Source organism: Pongo pygmaeus, chromosome X (genome assembly GCF_028885625.2).
Source record: "Pongo pygmaeus isolate AG05252 chromosome X, NHGRI_mPonPyg2-v2.0_pri, whole genome shotgun sequence".
NCBI classification, from domain to species: domain Eukaryota; kingdom Metazoa; phylum Chordata; class Mammalia; order Primates; family Hominidae; genus Pongo; species Pongo pygmaeus.
The window spans coordinates 131,591-152,171 of NC_072396.2; the positions used below are offsets into that span (position 1 = coordinate 131,591).

The window sequence follows — 20,581 nt, forward strand, 5'->3', positions numbered from 1 at the left end:
GCCCGGTTTTCCTAACAAGCTTGGCACCGCTTCCCACAGAGCAGCACCCGGTTTTCGGCGGCGTGCGGCCCGAGCGGGTCCCCTGCGCCCACAACTGGCCCTGAAAATCTGGCGTTTGGGCCCCGCCACGCGACAACGGGTGCACGGCCAGCAGCGGCGAGCGGGAGCCCGCGCGGGGCCGGGAGGGCAGGGCTCGCCGGGCCGGGAGGCCTCGCCCGGTGTCGGGCAGCCGCGGGGCGCGCGGGGCTGACCTGCTGGAAGGCCTTCAGCCGCTTCTTGAACCGAGAGGGCAGCACGAAGTCGCAGCCGCGGGCCAGCGAGGCCAGCTCCTGGCGCAGGTCGGGGTCCTGGCGCAGCGAGCGCTCGCGGAGCCGCATGCCGTCGGCGCGCAGGGCTCTCCGCGGGCCAGGCCGGGCGCCGCGCTCTCGAGGCAGGGCCGGGCCGGGGCCGGCGGGGCGCTGCAGGCGTGGCCCGGGCTCAGCGCGCTCCATGCGTCGCCCGCCAGGCGCTCTGGGGCCGGGGCCCGCGCCGCGCGCATTCCTCAAGCTGAGGAGGGCGCATGGCGCCGGGGGTGGGGGCCGCCGCCCCTCCCGACCCGCGACTGTGCAGACCCGGCTGCTCTCCTCTCCTCCTTCTCCGCTCCCCGCACTGCCCTCCGCTCCCTCTGGTCCTCTTCTCTCCTCTCCTCTCCCTGTTCGCTCCGGGCTGGGCCGTCCGGCCGGGCAAGGGGGCGCTTTCTGCACGGCGGCAGCCGTCACGTGGCTCGCCCTGGAGCGCGCATCAACAGGTCCCCGAGAGGAGAGCCTGGGCGGAGCGCGCATCAACAGGTCCCGGAGAGGAGAGCCTGGGGACGGCCTCGGGGACCCAGGCGAAGGCGCTCCCCGCGAGAAGTGAGGTCCCCCCCACGACAACACCAGAGCTGGCTGCAGGCTCGGTGCCGGCTCCGGCTCGCCCCTCCAGAGCACAGGGCACGCCAGGTGCAGCTGCGCCTCCACAAACACACGCACTGCAGCCCCAGCATCCCCGCAGCCCGGCATCAAAGCGCGCCGGCATCTCCGCCCCTCCCCAAACTTCAGGAGTTTCTAGAATGCAGCTAAGCTGCAGTGGGCATCCAGGATCTCGTCTTCTCTGCCACTGCTCACTGTGATAACTGCGCGTGTTTGCAATCGTATTTAGAACAAGAAAAGAGGGGCGGTGGAAAAGGGGGACGGGCAACTTTAAATGAGGATGAGCTGACAGTCCGGGGGCCTGCACCTTCATCCCACCGGGAAGGAGACAGGATACCTTCGGGCTGAGGGTCAGAAACTGGCCACATCCCTGCCAGGCTGGACGCTGTCAGCAGAAGGCCTCCCAGGTCCCCGATCAGGAAGGTCCTGCGTGACCGCCTGCGTCTGTTACAGTCAATGAACCTCCTCGGACGGGTCACTATCACCCCGAGTCAACAGCGTGCACTGGGCTCTCCCACTGCTGCACGCTCTGTTGAGTCTGGAAAAACGCAGGATGACACGGATCTACCACTGTGGGGTCACGCAGAGGAGTTGCCCTGCCTCGAAAAACGTCTGTGTGGCACCGACGCACCCCTCCCTCCCTCCTAACCCCAGCAAGCCCCGATCTGTTTCCTGTCTCCATCGTTTTCCTTTTTCCGAGTGTCCTAGACTTGGAACCAGCAGTCTGCAGCCATCTCAGAATGGCCCTTTCTTCTCCTGCAACCTTCCACACCACCTCTGCCGCCCACCAGAGCCCCCCACCCGCAAGGCCCCTTCCAACTCTTCTTAGGGGTACGCCCCTCTCCACTTCCTTCTCTTCCACCTCCTTCCCTTCTCCAGCCATCCCCGGATCCCTCCATCCTTCTCACTTCCTTACTGTCCTTGAGGATTCAGAGGTCGGCCTCTGACCCCCTGTAAGTCTCCAAACGGAAGCTTAAAGACAGCACCAGAGACAATGTGCTCAAACCACCAGGAGACGATTTAAACAAGTGCACCCAGTAACCCACGACGCGGGGCGCAAACTCACAGGGCAGAGGTGCCGCCCAGTCACCCACGATGCAAACTCACAGGGCAGAGGTGCCGCCCCTTCAGTTCAGATCAGCACTACACACGGACGGCCTCCCAAACGCAGCTAGGGGAACCAGATTGGGAGCCAACCTCCTGTGATCTCCCTCCGAAAGTCAAAGATCAAACCCAAAACGCGGGGAAGCGAGCCAAGGGAGGCGCGATCCTCACACTCAGGCAACACGCCCTGTCCTGCCACGCGGGTGACACACACCCCTGCAGACTTTACTGCCAGGTTTCCTCTTTCCGTACAAGACTTTTGGAACACAGCCAGGCACAGTGGCTCATGCCTGTAATCCCAGCACTCTGGGAGGCTGAGGCTGGCAGATCATGAGGTCAAGAGTTCGAGACCAGCCAGGCCAACATAGTGAAACCCTGTCTCTACTAAAAATACAAAATTAGCTGGGTGTGGTGGCAGGCGCCTGTAATCCCAGCTACTTGGGAGGCTGAGGGAGGAGAGTCGCTTGAACTCGGAAGGCGGAGCTTGCAGTGAGCCAAGATAGCGCCATTGCACTGCAGCCTGGGGGACAAGAGTGAGACTTCGTCTCAAAAAGAAAAAAAAAAAAAAAAGGAAGAAAAAAAGACTTTTGGAACACAGCCTCAAAATCCTGAAGTGCACACACACAGAGATGTAAAGACTCTGACCTAGAGCCCTCAAACCACCTCTGGACGCAGCCCCACTGCCTCCCTGGAGCCCCTACGTCCTGTACCGATGCAGAACCCGCACCACCCACCCCCAATGCAGCCACAGGGCTGTCTACACGGGATGGGGGAGGGACAGGGCCGTCCACACTCGACGGAGCCCCCACGGGGCTGTCCATCCACTACCGTGTACAGGGACGGGGCTGTCCACACCCGGTGGGGCCGCCTCGGGGCTGTCTATCCATTACCGTGTATAGGGATGGGCCGTCCACACCCGGTGGGGCCGCCACGGGGCTGTCTATCCACTACCGTGTACAGGGACAGGCCGTCCACACACCCCAAATTCCTACTCTGATGAGACAACACTGCCATCTGGGCCGATGAAGGCCCTCACGGCACCCGAATCTCCACTGTCCTTCTCCCGTCGGGACACAATCATACCATCAACCTCTAAAGCTCCTAAAATGCCCAGAAGACCTTTATGCAAATTTTCATAAAAATCTCTTCACTTTTCATTCTCACTAAACATACATTTGTTCAGACGGCTTGTTTTAGGGTAAAAATGTGTCTTCCATGAGCAAACACAATGGCTTTTGTGAAATCCTAGATTTGAAAGGCTTAGGAAGGCGACCTGCCCTTTGTGAGAAAACGTTTTTCTGAACATCCAAAGCTAAAAGCATAGCTAGTAACAGGCAAACCCATGAGACATGAAGATGGCCCAGAATCCTGTCCTCACCCTGCAGGTGCTGTCTGCAGAGCACGGCTTCCTCCCTGTTTCGAAGGCCCTGAGAGGACAGGCTCCAGCGGATTCAAAACCCGTCCACCTCATCTCAGGAAAACGGCATGGTTCTCTCTGTCAACAGAAGGGGAGGGAGGGAGGAGGCTCTTTACACAGTTTCCATGGTTGCAGATTCTCGGAGGTTCCAAGAAGGGTTCTGGACACCTTCCTTCCTCCTCACAACGAGACTCTCATCGGTGCCCACTATGAAAACATGAATAGGTTGTTGTTACGAAGGCAGTGAAAACTGAACGCGGACAGGCACGGACCTGATACAAAAGCTACTGTCCCTGGGCAAGCTCACGGCTCCCGCACGAAACCTTCAGAAACCCTGAGCTCCTGCCCTGAGGGTTCTGGGTGCTTTTCTGTCTTACAACATGTTTGTTAAGAAATTCTAATGAAACGTTAAGATAAGCACATCTGTATGTATATGCACCTGTGTGTATGCACCGGTGTGTGTGTATGCACCTATGTGTGTATGTGTGTGTATGTACCTATGTACCCACCTGTGTGTGTATGCACCTATGTATGTGTGTGTGTGGACCTATGTATGTGTATGCACCTATGTGTGTATGTGTGTATGCACCTGTGCGTGTGTATGGACCTATGTATGTGTGTATGTGTGTGTATGCACCTGTGTATGCACCTGTGTGCATGCACCTATGTATGTGTGTGTATGCACCTATGTATGTGTGTGTATGCACCTATGTGTGTGTGCATGCACCTATGTATGTGTGTGTATGCACCTATGTATGTGTGTGTATGCACCTCTGTGTGTGATGCACACGCACGCACGTGTTTACCTCCAAACACCCTGTTCTAATGCTCTAGAATGCTGGCACCCAGTCTGATAAAAATCACAGGTTAGGTGGATACCAAAACTACTGAGTAGCTTCCAGTAATTAGAGAAGAACTAAATAAACAGATAGAAATTTAATCAAGGAGGTGCAAGACGTGTACCCGGGGAAGTACACAACGTTGCTGAACAAAACCCAAATGAATGGAAAGTCCTTTGTTTGTGGATTGGAAAATACTGTTAAGGTATCAATTATCCTAAATTGATCCACAGATTCAAAGCAATCCCAGTCAAAATTCCAACAGGCTTTTTTTGCTGGAAAGCAATTTTTAAAGAACAGGCTTGGACTCACAGTATCTACTTTCAAAATCTGCTAGAAAGTTACACTAATCTGGAAAGTGCCATGAAGGTGAGGGGATGCACATACAGCAATGGGATGGAAATAATAATAAACCAGACGTACGTACTCAACTGAATTTCAACAACACAATTCCATGGGGGGAGAAAAGACTGTTCAATATATGGTGCTGGGGTTATCCAGATAGCTCACCTCATACCACACAGAAAAACTGACCTGAACTGGATCACAGGCCAAAACGCAATCCTAAAACCACACAGCTTTCTCAAAATAGTAGAAAATCTTTGACACCTTGCGGTATGCAAACATTTTGTAATAAGACACAAAAAATAAGAGTCATAAAAGAAAAAAGTTGAAAAACTAAACACTTTTGCTCTTTGAAAGACACTGAAGAAAACAAAAAGCAAGCCGGACTCGAGAGAAATAGGCGCACACCACATTGTCTTACCAAGGACTTGCCAACAGTTGTACGTAAAGAGCTCTCGCAACTCAGTGAAAACATAAGCCAATTTAAAATGCAAACACACAACCTGAACAGACGCTTCACAGTGGAAACCACATAAATGGAAAATAAGCACCTGAAGATCCCTCGGCGTTACCAGGCCGCAGGGAAATGCAATCAAAATCATGCAGTACTGGCCGGGTGTGGTTGCCCTCGTCTATCATCCCAGCACTCTGGGAGGCTGGGGCAGGTGGATCACCTGAGGTCAGGAGTTCGAGACCAGCCTGTCCAACATAGTGAAACCCCATCTCTACTAAAAATACAAAATTAGCTGGGCATGGTGGCAGGCGTCTGTCATCCCAGCTACTCAGGAGGCTGAGAGGGGTGGATCACCTGAGGTCAGGAGTTCAAGACTAGCCTGACCAACATAGTGAAACCCCATCTCTACTAAAAATACAAAATTAGCTGGGCATGGTGGCGGGCGCCTATAATCCCAGCTACTCGGGAGGCTGAGGCAGGAAAATCACTTGAACTGCAGGAGGTGGAGGTTGTAGTGAGCCGAGATCGCACCATTGCACTGTAGCCTGGGCGACAAGAGCGAAACTCCATCTCAAAAAAAAAAAAAAAAAAAAAAAAAAGCAGCTCATCCACATGAGGTTGTTACTTCCCCTTGTAAGAACTTACTTTAAAGATGAATTTAGGGTACCCCTTAGCAGAAGCACCCTGGCTTGCAGCATCAGCCCATCAATACTGGCATTTTCTTTCTTTCTTTTTTTTTTTTTAGAGACAGGGTTTCACTTTGTTGCCCTGGCAGGAGTGCAGTGGCACAAACACAGCTCACTGCAGCCTCGAACTCCTGGGATCCTCCTGCCTCAGCCTCACAAGCAGGTGGGACTTCAGGTAGTAACCACTATGCCTGGCTGATTTTACTATTTCATATAGATGGGGGAGTCTCGCTATGTTGCCCAGGCTGGGCTCAAACTCCTGGCCTCAAGTGATCCTCCCTCCTCGGCCTCCCGAAGTGCTGGGATTGAGCCACTGCAGCCAGCCAATGCTCACATTTTCTAATTTGTACCAGTTTCTCTTCCCCAAAGACAGGAGGGAGCCACTGCAAGCACCCCTTTCAAACACAGAATGCAATGTCTCTGCTCAGTAACGATGAAGGCATAGGTAACGTAAAACAGCCACAGCAGCGCTGGTTACGTCTGCTTTGGATGCACTACGTGATGTTTTCACAATGGGCATGCCGTTCCTTTCACCCTTGGCTGGGGAGTTCAATGGACCTAGCGTGAACCCTCCTGACAGCTCATACTCCATTCTGTACATGTGTAGGTGAGAAAAAGCTGCTTTATTTGTGAAAATGTCTTCCTCTGACCCCAGCATCGCCCCTCCCCAGCCAGAGTTTGTAGCGTGGAACTGCATCCTTCACTGTTAACGTGGTCTCGCGTATTCTGTATACGGAATGGACAGGAACAAGCTCGTCTTTTTTTTTTTTTTTTTTGAGACGGAGTCTCGCTCTGTCGCCCAGGCTGGAGTGCAGTGGTACCATCTCGGCTCACTGCAAGCTCCGCTACCTGGGTTCACACCATTCTCCTGCCTCAGCCTCCGGAGTAGCTGGGACTGCAGGCGCCCAACACCACGCCCGGCTAATTTTTTGTATCTTTAGTAGAGACGGGGTTTCACTGTGTTAGCCAGGATGGTCTCGATCTCCTGACCTTGTGATCCGCCCGCCTCGGCCTCCCAAGTGCTGGGATTACAGCGTGAGCCAACGCGCCTGGCCCAAGCTCATCTTTTTTGTCCCAATGAACAGACATATCCTTCTAAGTTATTCACTTCTTGAGACTCAGCTGAAGTAAGCCATAGGTTCCAAACACGTAGACATGTTTAAGGCAAACTTTCAGTCCCAAACAAGGTCAGTCACTGCTTTTTGAAAACTCTTGGCATCTCCTAACCACCCCAGCCGCCACACCATGGTCCACAAGCGTTCTTCCTTCTGCTTCTCCCGTCAGACCACTCCAGTCGCTCAACGTGACCTGAACATCTTATCCTTTTTTTCTTTCTTTTTTTTTTTTTTTTTGAGACACAGTCTCACTCTGTTGTCCAGGCTGGAGTGCAGTGGCACAATCTCGGCTCACTGCAACCTCCGCCTCCCAGGTTCAAGTGACTCTCCTGCCTCAGCCTCCCAAGTGGCAGGGATTACAGGCATGTACCACCACATCAGCTAATTTTTGTATTTTTAGTAGAGACGGGGTTTCACCATGTTGGCCAGGTTGATCTCCAACTCCTGACCTCAGGTGATCCACCTGTCTTGGCCTCCCAAAGTGCTAGGATTACAAGTGTGAGCGACTGAGCCTGGTCTCATTTTCACACTCTGCCTGTCATCCCTCCCGGAATGGCCTCCCTTGGTCCTGCCCCCCATACTCAATAAACTCAGTGCATTTCCCAAGTTGCACTACTCACTTCCTCCTCAAAACTTTCTCCAGGAGAGAAATGACGTCTCTCTGCTTTCAACAACTTTGGAACTTAATTTCCACTTGTTAGAGGCTTATTGCCTGATTTACAGAATATATCATCCTCTCACGCGCACCCAAATGGCCTTGTCTGCACAGACCTGACCTTCCATCAATATTCCCAACCCTAGGAGAATTCATGCAAAGTCACACAATTCAAGCATTTACCTTAGTGTCTGGCTGTCATTCAACACGTTTAAGGACAAAATGGCAGGTCATTAGCGATCCCACTGAGAAAGCAAGCCATGGAGGGAAACCATCATTACTAGCGCACACTTCTTGAGTCCTGGCCCTCCTCTCACATACAATCTCCTCAGTAAATGAGGCATTTGGGCAAGAGTTCCTAAGGTGCTTCAGGTTTTGCAGCTCACTGGGAAAGTGCATTGGGCCGGAGCTCAAGAGATGCGTCCTGGGGCCCTGAGTCCCCTCCTGGATCGGGGTCTGGAGGGCCTGAGCCAGACGGTCTCCAAGCTGCCTCCAGCTCTAGTTCACATTTTCATCAACACGTACTTTTGGAAAACGTTCTAGATCCATCAGAACACGTCGGACAACTACCGGTAATTTAGAACGCAAGGAGCTCACCTCAGATTGCCACCCACCTCTCACTCAGCAAGTAGAGAGGCTGGTCCATTTTGGCTGGAAAACTGTGGTGCTACATAAATATCACTTCGTGACATGCTTATTAGTGCTGCTGATGGAAGGCCGGTGTTCAGCTGAAAAATTTCAAATGGTATAAACAAGTTCCAAGGGAACATTCTGAATATTTCAGGCTTCTTGGGACACCAGACGCACCCGCCATACGTGTTTCTATAACATCTGGAAGCAATGTTTTATCGCTTTAAACTGCACAGTATAAAACGACAGAAAGCATTTTTAAAAATACATAGCTGTCGGCGGGCGCGGTGGCTCACGCCTGTAATCCCAAAACTTTGGGAGGCCGAGACAGGCGGATCACGAGGTCAGGAGATTGAGACCATCCTGGCTAACACGGTGAAACACTGTGTCCATTAAAAATACAAAAAAATTAGCCGCGCATGGTGGCGGGCGCCTGTAGTCCCAGCTACTCAGGAGGCTGAGGCAGGAGAATGGCGTCAACCCGGGAGGCGGAGCTTGCAGTGAGCCGAGATGGCGCCACTGTACTCCAGCCTGGGCGACAGAGCGAGACTCGGTCTCAAAAAAAAAAAAAAAAAAAAATACACTGTTGTCCACAACCGACTGAACAGACCCCCCATTCTTGGCCAAGAGAAACCTTTTTTTTTTTTTTTTTTTTTTGAGACAGAGTCTCACTCTATTGCCCCAGCTGGAGTGCAGTGACGAGATCCTGGCTCACTGCAACCTCTGCCTCCCCGGTTCAAGCAGTTCTCGTGCCTCAGCCTCCCGAGTAGCTGGGACTACAGGCACCCGCCACCACGCCCGGCTAGTTTTTGTATTTTCAGTAGAAATGGGGTTTCACCATGATGGCCAGGCTGGCCTTGAACTTCTAACCTGAAGTGATCCGCCCACTTCAGGCTCCCAAAGTGCTTGGATTACAGGTGTCAGCTACTGGGCCCAGCCCCAAGAGAAACCTTAAAAACTAAGTTCAGGCTGGCGCGCTGGCTCACACCTGTAATCTTATTTTTTTGGGAGGCCAAGGCAGGCGGATCACCTGAGGTCGGGAATTCGAGACCAGTCTGGCCAACATGGAGAAACCCCGTCTCTACTAAAAAAATACAAAATTACCGAGGTGTGGTGGTGGGTGCCTGTAATCTCAGCTACTCAGGAGGCTGAGGCAGGAGAATCACTTGAACCTGGGAGGTGGAGGTTGCAGTTACCCGAGATCGCAACGTTGCACTCCAGCCTGGGCAACAAGAGCAAAAGTCGGTCTCAAAAAAAAAAAAACAAAAAAACAACTAAGTTCCCAGCCATGACTAGATGGGAGTTTGGACACACCTCCTTATACCCCTCCTGCTTTGGCAGTTTAAACACAACTAACCAGCAAAAAGGTTAAAATCGACATCGTAAGACTGACAGAACAGACACTGTGGCAAAGAAGACCAAGGGCCACCTGAGGTGAGGGTCAAGTCACACACCGCCTACACTTACAAAATAAACTACAGTTCCAACTGCCAAAGCATTTCTTTTTCTCCAGCAGCTAAATGTCCTTTTAGGTTATTCACTAGAGACAAAGGTCTCTTTGCAGAGACCTCTGCAGAAACTCGTTTTTGAGTTTCAAGAATAAAGGATGTTTTTCTTTTTCTCTATTGCTTATCTTGGCCTCAAGCTCACACGTGCAAGACTGTCTCTCTCTCTGTCTAGATATATATAATTTTTTTTTTTTTTTAGACAGGGTCTTCCTCTGTTGCTCAGGCTGGAGGGCAGTGGTGCAATCTCAGCTCACAGTAATCTCGGACTCCCAGCTTCAAGCATTTCTCCTGCCTCAGCCTCCTGAGTAGCTGAGACTGCAGGTGCGCCATCACGCCTGGCTAATTTGTGTATTTTTAGCAGAGACGGGGTTTCGCCATGTTGCCCAGGCTGGTCTCGAACTCCTGAACTCAAGTGATCTGCTTGCCTCCAACTCGCAAAGTGCTGGGATCACAGGCGTGAGCCACCATGCCTGACCAATATAAACAATATTAAAACATCTGCAGCTTCCTGTCAGATCCTGATGAACAGACCCCTCTGTTCCATCAGCCGTAACTACAGCTTTGACTGGGAAAAGACTGATTCCAGGCCAGGTGTGGTGGCTCACGCCTGTCATCCCAGCACTTTGAGAGGCTGAAGCAGGTGGATCACCTGAGGTCAGGAGTTTGAGACCAGTCTAGCTAACATGGTGAAAGTCCGCCTCTACTAAAAATACAAAAATTAGCCGGGCGTGGTGGTGTACACCTGTAATCCCAGCTACTCGGGAGGCTGAGGCAGGAGAATCGCTTGAACCCCGGGGGTGGAGGTTGCAGTGAGCTGAGATTGCACCACTGCACTGCAGCCTGGGTGACAGAGTGAGAATCTGTCTCAAAAAAAAAAAAAAAAAAAAAGACTGATTCCAATCACTTTATCCTGATAACTAGTCACCACGGACTGGTTCTGGCCGGTTGACAAAGGCTGCAAACTTGCTTAACCTTTTGACCTAGGGGGCCTAACCGTAATGCATTTAAATGTTAAGTCTCAGCTCCAAGGTGAACTTGGGAGTAGGTAACATGCATGTTTGTTCAATACCCATGGGTCAGGACACCCTTGGTGAATATCCATAGCTCTTCCTATAACTTCTTGAATATATACACTTGGCCAACCCACTCAGCCTAAATTCCTCTCATCTTTTTTTCCCTAAGTGCTTGTTTTTAGTCTTTTTTTTTTTTTTTTTTGAGATAGAGTCTTGCTTTGCTGCCCAGGCTGGAGTGCAGCCTCTGCCTCCCGGGTTCCAGTGATCCTCCTGCCTCAGCCTCCCGGGTAGCTGAGATTACAGGTACATTAGCCAGAGGGTGTGCTTCTCACCCGCACTGAATAATCACCTTCTATGAAATAAATGGCGCTTCTTCTTCTAAGAAATACAGTGGGATTTTGGGAGGCAGAGATGGGAGGATTGCTTGGACCCGGGAATTCCAGAACACTCTGGGTAACATAGCAAGACCTCATCTCTGCAGAACAAACAAACAAAAACAAAAATTAGCCTGGCGTCATGGTGCACGCCTGTAATCCCAGCTACTGGGGAGGCTGAGGCAGGAAGTCCAGCTGTGTTTGCGCCACTGCACTCCAGCCTAGGAGACAGAGCAAGACCCTGTCTCCAAAGAATTTTAAAATAAATAAAAAAGGGGACCGGGCACAGTGACTTGCGTCTGTAATCCCAGCACTTTGGGAGGCCGAGGCAGGCGGATCACTTGAGGTCAGGAGTTCGAGACCAGCCCGGCCAATATGGGGAAACCCAGTCTCTACTAAAAATACAAAATTAGCCGGGCGTGGTGGCGCGTGCCTGTAGTCCCAGCTCCTTGGGAGGCTGACGCAGGAGAATCGCTTGAACCTGGGAGGCAGAGGTTGCAGTGAACCAAGATCGCACCATTGCACTACAGCCTGGGCAACAGAGCAAAACTCCATCTCAAAATAAAATAAAATAATATAAAATAACATAAAATAAAATAAAATAGGAAGAAAGCCTTTCTACCTTTATAAATTGTGTGATTTTTAGGTTAATAACTGTCAATGACAGAATGTTCAATTCGTGGGACTTTCTTGTCTGTGTGTGTGTGTGTGTTGGGGGAGGGGGTCGGGGCGGGGAACAGACTCAATATGAAACCGTTTTGGGGTCTGACGCTCTCCCACCAGCCTCCACCATGCAGCCACACGTCCGCTATGCGACCAGAGCCACCTGCGCAGGTGTTAGCAGAAGGAAGAGTAACTTACTACTCTCGTCCCTGCGGATCTACGGGTGCCTCGAGCGTGGGGCGCGTTCCTGGGGCTGGAGGCGGCGCCCAGGGGCAGCGCAGGGCCCGGACCGGGGGTTCCCGGGGGTTCGAGCCCGCTGGGCCTGGGGGCGGCGAGCGTGGCTGCTGGCCAGGCCCCGGGCAGCTCCCCGTCCCCCGCGGTCGGCTGGTCCCGCCCGGGCGCCTTGATCCGGCGCAGGCAGTCCTGCAGCATCCGCTGCGTGCTGGCCTCGCTGAGCCAGTACAGGAACAGCTCATCCACCTTCATCTTCAGGACCGGCTGCAGTACCTTGCCGGGAGGCATGGCGGGGGCTGAGCCCGGGGCGCCTCCGGACGCCCGCGCCCCGCCCCGCCCCGCCCCGGGGGCTTCGGTCCGGCGCGGACCGACCTCGGTGATGCGAGCACGGCCCGCTGAGGGGGCGAGGCGCAGGGAGCAGGGCCCGCGCCTTGGGAACTGCGCGGACTCGCGGGGCGCGGGGACCAAGCAGGGGGCGCGGTCCGGCCCGCGCTGCTCAGGACAGCTTCAAAACGGGCGCGCCGGCCGCGCTCCCAAAGAAGAGCGCCCGCGTTCACGTCACTGAGCCGCGTCATAGCGATGATGTCATCACGAGGCGACGCCGCCGCTGGCCACGCGCGCCCCGCGGCCCTCGGAGCCTTTGCAGGAAGCTTTGGTGGGGCCAAGTGGCTGCGCTGCGGACGGGGGAGAGGCTGTGGCGGCCCTCCCGCCCGAGATTTTTCTGCGTTTAAGATTTTTAGAGGCCCGGCCCATGGTGGCGAGGCGGCCTTAGAGCTGCGGAGACGCGAGCATGCGCACTGCCTGCCTGCCAGAGCGAGGGGAGGGGGAAACCTCCGCATAGAGCATGCGCCTTGCCTACCGGTGGAGGAGCGGAGTGCGGGAGGCCGGTCGGTTGAGCATGCGCAGTGCCTGCCCGTGGGGCGCGAGCCAGCGGCGGGGAGGTGTGTGAGCGGGTGGGGCTGGGGGACGGGAGTGCGCCTGCGCAAAGGGAGGCACTGGGAACGAGCGAGTATGAGGGGTGCGCGCCCGCCGAGCTCGGGAGCGAGCGTGCGTCCTGCGGGAGCGCGCGAGGAAAAGATCAAACTTCTCAATAACAGAGGGCTACGTGGGACCCAAAGGGCCCCGTTTACTTTAGCTTTGCTTATCAAACAGTAGAGACAGGTTGGAGGAGTTGGACCCCTTTAAACGTTGGTGTTCTGGGATGAGCGTGAAGTGCTTTGAAAATTGCAAAAATCATCCACGTCCAGGGAGGTGACATTAAATAACTTTACCCAATGGTTGTTTTTGTTTCTGCTTTTAACAGTATCCATAAAAACACTGCATTATCATCTGTCTGGCACACATGCACCTGTTTCCTTTACATCTTGCCCCGCTTTTTATTCATTTTTTATCAAAATAGGGTTTCACCTGGTGTTGCACCCTGTTAGAGAGTAATTTCAAGGTCTTTTATGAGCCAGGTTCTCCTACTTCTGAGCTGCATAAATCGAGCTAGAGTCAATAAGTAACTCTTGGCCGGGCGCGGTGGCTCACGTCTGTAATCCCAGCACTTTGGGAGGCTGAGGTGGGAAGATCACGAGGTCAGGAGTTCGAGACCAGCCTGGCCAGCATAGTGAAACCCCATCTCTACTAAAAATACAAAAATTAGCCGGGCATGGTGGCGTGTGGCTGTAGTCCCAGCTACTCAGGAGGCTGAGGCAGGAGAATTGCTTGAACCCAGGAGGTGGAGGTTGCAGTGAGCCGAGATCACACCACTGCACTCCAGCCTGGGCGACAGAGCCAGACTCTGTCTCAAAAAAAAAAAAAAAGTAACTCTTTTTTTAGTTTTATTTTTTTTTTTGAGTTGGAGTCTCGCTCTGTCGCCCAGGCTGGAGTGCAATGGCAAGATCTCAGCTCACTGCAACCTCTGCCTCCCGGGTTCAAGGGATCCTCCTGCCTCAGCCTCCCGAGTAGATGGGATTACAGTCGCCCGCCACCACGCCTGGCTAATTTTTGTATTTTTGGTAGAGACAGGGTTTCACCGTGTTAGCCAGGATGGTCTCGAACTCCTGACCTCAAATGATCCACCCGCCTTGGCCTCCCAAAGTTCTGGGATTACAGGCGTGAGCTACCACGCCCGGCCTAAATAACTCTTTTTGTTCGTTTGAGACAGGGTTTTGCTCTGTCAGCCAGGCTGCGATCTTAGCTCAGTGCAGCTTTGATCTCCTGGCTCAAGGGATCCTCCCACCTCAGCCTTCCAAGCAGCTGGGACAACAGGCACGTGCCAACATGCCTGGCTAATTTTTAATTTTATTGTTTATAGAGATGAGGCCTTGCTGGTCTCACACTCCTGGCCTCAAGCAATCTTCTTGCCTTTGCCTCTGTCTCTGCCTCCCAAAATGTTGGGATTACAGGCATGAGCCACCGCACCCAGTTTAAATAGCTCATAAACGATAGTTTTGTGTTGTGTACATAATGATTTGAATTTCAGTTTGTGTTCCATGATTGGATATAAAAATCCGAGTGTACTTGGTCACAAGAGCGCCATCACACAGGAATTCTGTGAAGTTATTTTTCCTAATTGGGAAGCAAACGTTTGTGTGTGTGTGCGCGATGCTGTGATTTCTGGAGGGAAGTGAATATATTAATACAGTTCTCTGTTTGAGTGTTTATCGGACACAGACGTCTTTTCAAGGAACAAACGTGCTTTTCATTCTGGGTATTTCGATGAGCTGCGAGTCACTGTTTGAAGCATCGCTGTGGTTTTGAGGGGAAAGGGCTTCCTTTGAATGCCTGCACAAGAGGGCTTTCTCTGCCAGGTTAGTGGGGCACAGTGGTGAGGCCCAGGGCCAACAGGACAGAAACCAACTCAGGGCAGAAACAGAATGCACTTTCAGTCTGCGCTGGGGCCCGGGGGCCCACTCGGTGCAGGCTCTGCTGTGGGAGAACAAAGAGGTGCTGTCGGGTCCCCAAGGCTGGCAGGGCCTGAGGTGTTGCAGAGTTTGCTGGGATGTGGCCAGGTGCAATTAGCCAAGCTGCTCCACAGCCGGATGGACGCCCTGCCTGTTCGGGTCTGTCCGTCTTGCAGGGATGGTGGGTGGCCACCAGAATTGTCCTGGGGAGAGAAAGGTGAGGGCAGGCCGGGTGCAATGGCTCATGCCTGTCATCCCAGCACTTTGGGAGGCCGAGGCGGTGGATCACCTGAGGTCAGGAGTTCAAGACCAGCCTGGCCAACATGGTGAAACCCCGTCTCTACAAAAATTCAAAAATTAGCCAGACATGGTGGCTCACACCTGTCATCCCAGCACTTTGGGAGGCCGAGGCGGGCGGATCACCTGAGGTCAGGAGTTCGAGACCAGCCTGGCCAACAAGGTGAAACCGCATCTGTAGAAAAATACAAAAATTAGCCAGACATGGTGGCTCACACCTGTCATCCCAGCACTTTGGGAGGCCGAGGCAGGAGGATTGTTTGAGCCCAGGAGTTCAAGACCAGCCTAGGCAACATGGCGAGACCCCATCTCTAGAGAATATTTAAAAATTAGCTGGGCATCCTGGCGTGCGCCTGTGGTCTCAGCTACTCGGGAGGGTGAGGTGGGAGGACCATTTGAGCCTGGAAGGTTGAGGCGTCAGTGAGCCAAGATCTCACCACCACACTCCAGCCTAGGCAGGAATGAAAGACTCTGTCCCTAAAAACATTAAATTTTAAAAAGCAGCCAGATATCGTGGCTCACATTTGTCATCCCAGCACTCTGGGAAGCCGAGATGGTGGATCACCTGAGGTCAGGAGTTCGAGACCAGCCTGGCCAACATGGTGAAACCCTGTCTCTACAAAAATACAAAATTAGCCAGACGCGGTGGCTCACACCTGTTATCCCAGCACTTTGGGAGGCCGAGGCGGGCGGATCACCTGAGGTCAGGAGTTCGAGACCAGCCTGGCCAACAAGGTGAAAGCCCGTCTCTACAAAAATACAAAAATTAGTTGGGCATTGATGGCAGGTGCCTGTAATCCCAGCTACTTGGGAGACTGAGGCAGGAGAATTGCTTGAACCCGGGAGGCAGACATTGCAGTAAGCCGAGATCACAGCATTGCACTCCAGCTTGGGCAGCAGAGCGAGACTCCGTCTCAAAAAAAATAAATAAAAATAAAAATAAAATAAAAAGCGAGAATGGGGAGGCAAGAGTAGTGAGGAAGATTCCGGAAGACTCTGCTCCTCTGTGGGATGTAGGTCCAGGAACAAAGAGCTGGGTCAGCGCTTCCCGGGGAGGTGAGGAAGGAGGGAGCCAGGATGGTTGTAGAGGGAGAGCAGCTCCTTCCTTCATCCACCTGAGTCCAGGTCTCCTGTGTGGCCACAGCCTCTGCAGCCCAAAGGGCCCAACTTTGTGAGGTTCACACACCGGCAGCCTCTGCCCCACCTGCAGCTGCTCAGAAATGCAAACTCACCCACTGTATGACATACTCTGGATCTCAGTCGGCCTTCGCACCGCAGACCTGGGTGGTTGATTGAACGCTAAAGCTCCAGACCTGGAGATGCCTCAGAGGAAGCACCTGGCAAGTAGGATCTCCCTGGTCCTGCGCCGACCCAAAGCTCCCAGCTAGGTGCATGCAGTGAGACGTCAAAGAGGGATCAAGTTTATATCTGCCGCTTGCATTCCCATGATGACATAAAACAAAACAAAAAACAAAACAAAACAAAAAAACCCAGCGAGGCGCGATGGCTCATTCCTGTCATCCCAGTACTTTGGGAGGCCGACGCGGGTGGATCACGAGGTCAAGAGATTGAGACTAGCCTGGCCAACGTGGTGAAACCCCGTCTCTACTAAAAATACAAATATTAGCTGGGCGTGGTGGCGGGCACCTGTAATCCCAGCAACTCGGGAGGCTGAGGCAGGAGAATCGCTTGAACCCGGGAGGTGGAGATTACAGTCAGCAGAGATCACACCCCTGCACTCCAGCCTGGCGACAGAGCGAGACTCTGTCTCAAAATGAATAAATCAATAGGAAAGTAGTGTGGGTCTGCATTCTGCAGGTTTTGGAAACACATTTCTGATGCATATTTCAGGTGAGGAGAGGTGGGGACTCCAGGCAGTGAGCACAGTTAAGACCCTAACTGTGGGCCAGGCGCGGTGCCTCACTCCTACAATCCCAGCACTTTGGGAGGCCGAGGTGGGTGGATCACAAGGTCAGGAGTTCGAGACCAGCCTGGCCAACATGGTGAAACCACGTCTGTACTAAAAATCCAAAAATTAGCTGGATATGGTGGCGGGCACCTGTCATCCCAGTTACTCGGGAAGCTGAGGCAGGAGAATGGCTTGAACCCGGTGGGGGCGGAGGTTGCAGTGAGCTGAGATCATGCCGCCGTACTCCAGCCTGGGCGACAGAGCGAGACTCCCTCCAAAAAACAAACAAACAAAAAAACCCCCACCATAACTGTGGCAGGAAAACGCCAGGAACTCTCACGGATACCTCCTCCAAAACTGGCAAAAGAGAGGATGGAACATTTGCTCTGTATCACGGGGTTTTCCGGGTAAGTCTGCAAGGGGTTGGCCGGGGGGGGGCTTTTATGAGCTCCCTGGAGACACAGCCCCGGTGGAGGTTTTCCTGCCTCTTCATAACTCCTTGAGGCTGTGTCCTCATCCGTCTTCCAGAAACCAAAAACCCTTCACACATCGCCCCTTTTGTCCCGAGCGGCGCCCGCTGCCACCTGCTTGGCAAAATAAAACATAAGTGGAAAAATGCTCCCTTTTCCATTTTCATCTCTAATTGAATTTTCTCCTGACCTCTTGGTTCCCCACGGCTGTGTTTCAGGTTTTGATGATAAGGAAAAGAACTCTGTATTTGGATAATACAATTTTCAGCAACCTTCAACTCAATTTCCTCTCCCCAGAGACAGTGTATCTTATAGGACAGAATGAAATCCCTTATTCATAGGGAAAAAGTTCCAATTTAATCTGAATATTCAGCGTGCCGCCGTGGCCGGGGTGATGGATGGCGTATGGAAATAGCACGGTTCAAGCAATCAGATGTCGGAATGCACTCTGCTACTGGAAGAAATAATGACGCCTATTCAATATTCTATAAGGCGCAGAAATGCATGTTGCATCGTGAGGACCCCGGCTTTCTCCTATTACCTTACTAATCACATCTCCATTTAAAAGCAGAACAAAAAAGGAAGCGTGGTCACAAATTAAGAGTTCATGGAAGTGAGACTCTGCAATGGATTCGGGGCCGAGGGCCAAAGGCGGCCGCCACGTGCTGCTATTTACATGAAGTCACACAGATTACGGGGACGAGCGGGGTCCCCTTGTCAGAAGCTGCTGGGCCAGATGAACCTGACAACTATCTCCTAAGAAGGATTTAGAAAAGGGGAAGATTAAATCTTTGGAGGTAATGGAGAATTAGAAGCACATCGTTACCTATAAATCCTGCAGCTCTGCACACGCTGTTGACAGCCCGGAAGATGAGGCTTCTGACTTCGAGGGCTCAGGCAGGACTTAGAACCTGCGGCCAAAAGGAAACAGATTCTGAGCCTGGGACAAGCGGACCCAGATTCTAGGTGGCCAGGCTGTGTGGTTGCTTTTATCATTCTAGGAGACTTTCGGGAGGAAATGTTTGCAAAGAGCACGCAGACGGCATTTTCTTTTCTCTCTCTCTTTTTTTTTTTTTTTTTTTGAGATGTAGTTTTTGCTTTTGTCGCCCAGGCTGGAGTGCAGTGGTGCCATCTCGGCTCACCGCAAGCGCCGCCTCCCGGGTTCAAGTGATTCTCCTGCCTCAGCCTCCCAAGTAGCTGGGATTACAGGCACCCGCCACCACGCCCGGCTACCTTCTATATTTGTAGTAGAGATGGGGTTTTGTCGTGTTGGCCAGTCTGGTCTCGAACTCCTGACCTCAGGAGATCTGCCCACCTCAGCCTCCAAAAGTGCTGGGATTACAGATGTGAGCCACCGCGCCTGGCTAGCATTTTCTATCACCCACTAACTGCATCTATTTTGGTGTCGTTCATGATAATAATAAATGTCATGCATATCTCTGATTGAACTTGGCCTGTTCTTGAGCTCATTAGAAACAAGTTTTCCTATGCGCCATCTCTTACTTTTCTTGGTAATGCTTGGAGCTGAGGTTTCTTTCTCTCTCTCTTTCTTTCTCTCTCTTTCTGTCTTCCTTCCGAGACAGGGTCTCACTCTGTTACCCAGGCTGGAGTGCAGTTGTACGATCACAGCTGCAGCCTCGACCTCCCGAGTAGCTGAGACTGCAGGTGTGCACCACTATGCCTACCTAATTTTTTATTTTTTTCTAGAGACTGGGTCTGACTGTGTTGCCCAGGCTGGTCTCAAACTGTTGGCCTCAAGCAATCCTCCTGCCTCGACCTCCCAAAGTGCTGGGATTACAGGCATGAGCCACCGCACGCAGCCTTGAATCCTTTTAATAAGTACTTTCCTCTTATCCACGACCCAGAACATCATCACACTGTAAGCAGTCATTTAGGGTTTTGAAAGATTTATATTTTTAATTTTTTTTTTTTTTTTGGAGACGGAGTCTCGCTGTGTCGCCCAGGCTGGAGTGCAGTGGCGCGATCTCGGCTCACTGCAAGCTCCGCCTCCCGGGTTCACGCCATTCTCCTGCCTCAGCCTCCCGAGTAGCTGGGACTACAGGCGTCCACCACCACGCCCGGCTAATTTTTTGTATTTTTAGTAGAGACAGGGTTTCACCATGTTAGTCAGGATGGTCTCGATCTCCTGGCCTTGTGATCTGCCTGCCTCAGCCTCCAAAGTGCTTGGATTACAGGCGTGAGCCACCGTGTCCAGCCACTTTTATTTTGAGATAGGATCTCACTCTGTCACCAGGTTGGAGTGCAGTGGTGCGATCTCAGCTCACTGCAACATCCGCCTACCAGGCTCAAGCGATCCTCCCACTTCAGCCTTCCAATTAGCTGGGACCACAGGCACGTGCCACCACACCTGGCTAATTTTTTTGTAGAGATGGGGTTTTGACATGTTGTCCAGGCTGGTCTCGAACTCCTGAGCTCAAGCGATCTACTGGTCTCGGCCTCCCAAAGTGCTGAGATGACCACCATGAGCGACCGTGCCAGGCCTCTGTTTTTAATTTTGTAATTGAGATACATTTCACATAACATAAAATGAACCATTTTAAAGTGAACAGGGGCATTTAAAACATCCACAATGTCATACCACCACCTCTGTCTAGTTCCGGAACACTTGGGCCAGGCATGGTGGCTCACGCCTGTAATCCCAGCACTTTGGGAGGCCGAGGCAGGTGGATCACCTGAGGTCAGGAGTTCAAGACCAGCCTGGCCAACATGGCAAAACCCTGTCTCTACTAAAAATACAAAAATTAGCCAGGTTTGGTGGTACGTGCCTGTAATCCCAGATACTCGGGAGGCTGAGGCAGGAGAATCGCTTGAGCCTGGGAGGCGGAGGTTGCAGTGAGCCAAGATGGTGCCACTGTGCTCTAGGCTGGGCCACAGAGCCGACCTGGTCTCAAAAACAAACAAACCAACAACAACAAAAGTTCTGGAACATTTTCTTCACCCCAAAAGGAAACCCCGTCCCCGTTAACAGTCACTTGTCCCACTCCCCAACCCCTGGCAACCACCCATCCTTTC

At 52.5% G+C, this 20,581-nt stretch overlaps 1 protein-coding gene across 7 annotated transcripts in view; it reads right to left on the reverse strand.

The window, feature by feature from the left end:
- The window catches only part of LOC129024029 (serine/threonine-protein phosphatase 2A regulatory subunit B'' subunit beta), a 51,115-nt gene extending 38,161 nt beyond the window's left edge, over positions 1-12,954 (reverse strand). The window contains exons 1-2 of one of the 7 annotated variants that reach the window (XR_010125439.1): positions 12,258-12,478; positions 11,046-11,188 (exon numbers count right to left, since the gene is read on the reverse strand). Coding sequence is in view for 3 of the 7 variants with exons in the window: in XM_054471038.2 (XP_054327013.1) it covers positions 11,949-12,272 (324 nt within the window). In the remaining 4 variants the exon portion in view is untranslated. Of the gene's footprint in view, positions 1-251; positions 813-11,045; positions 11,189-11,948; positions 12,681-12,843 lie in introns of those variants that run through there. The other 6 variants (XR_010125438.1, XM_054471039.2, XR_010125437.1 and 3 more) reach the window with 6 other exon arrangements.
- Between the last annotated feature and the right edge of the window lie 7,627 nt (positions 12,955-20,581).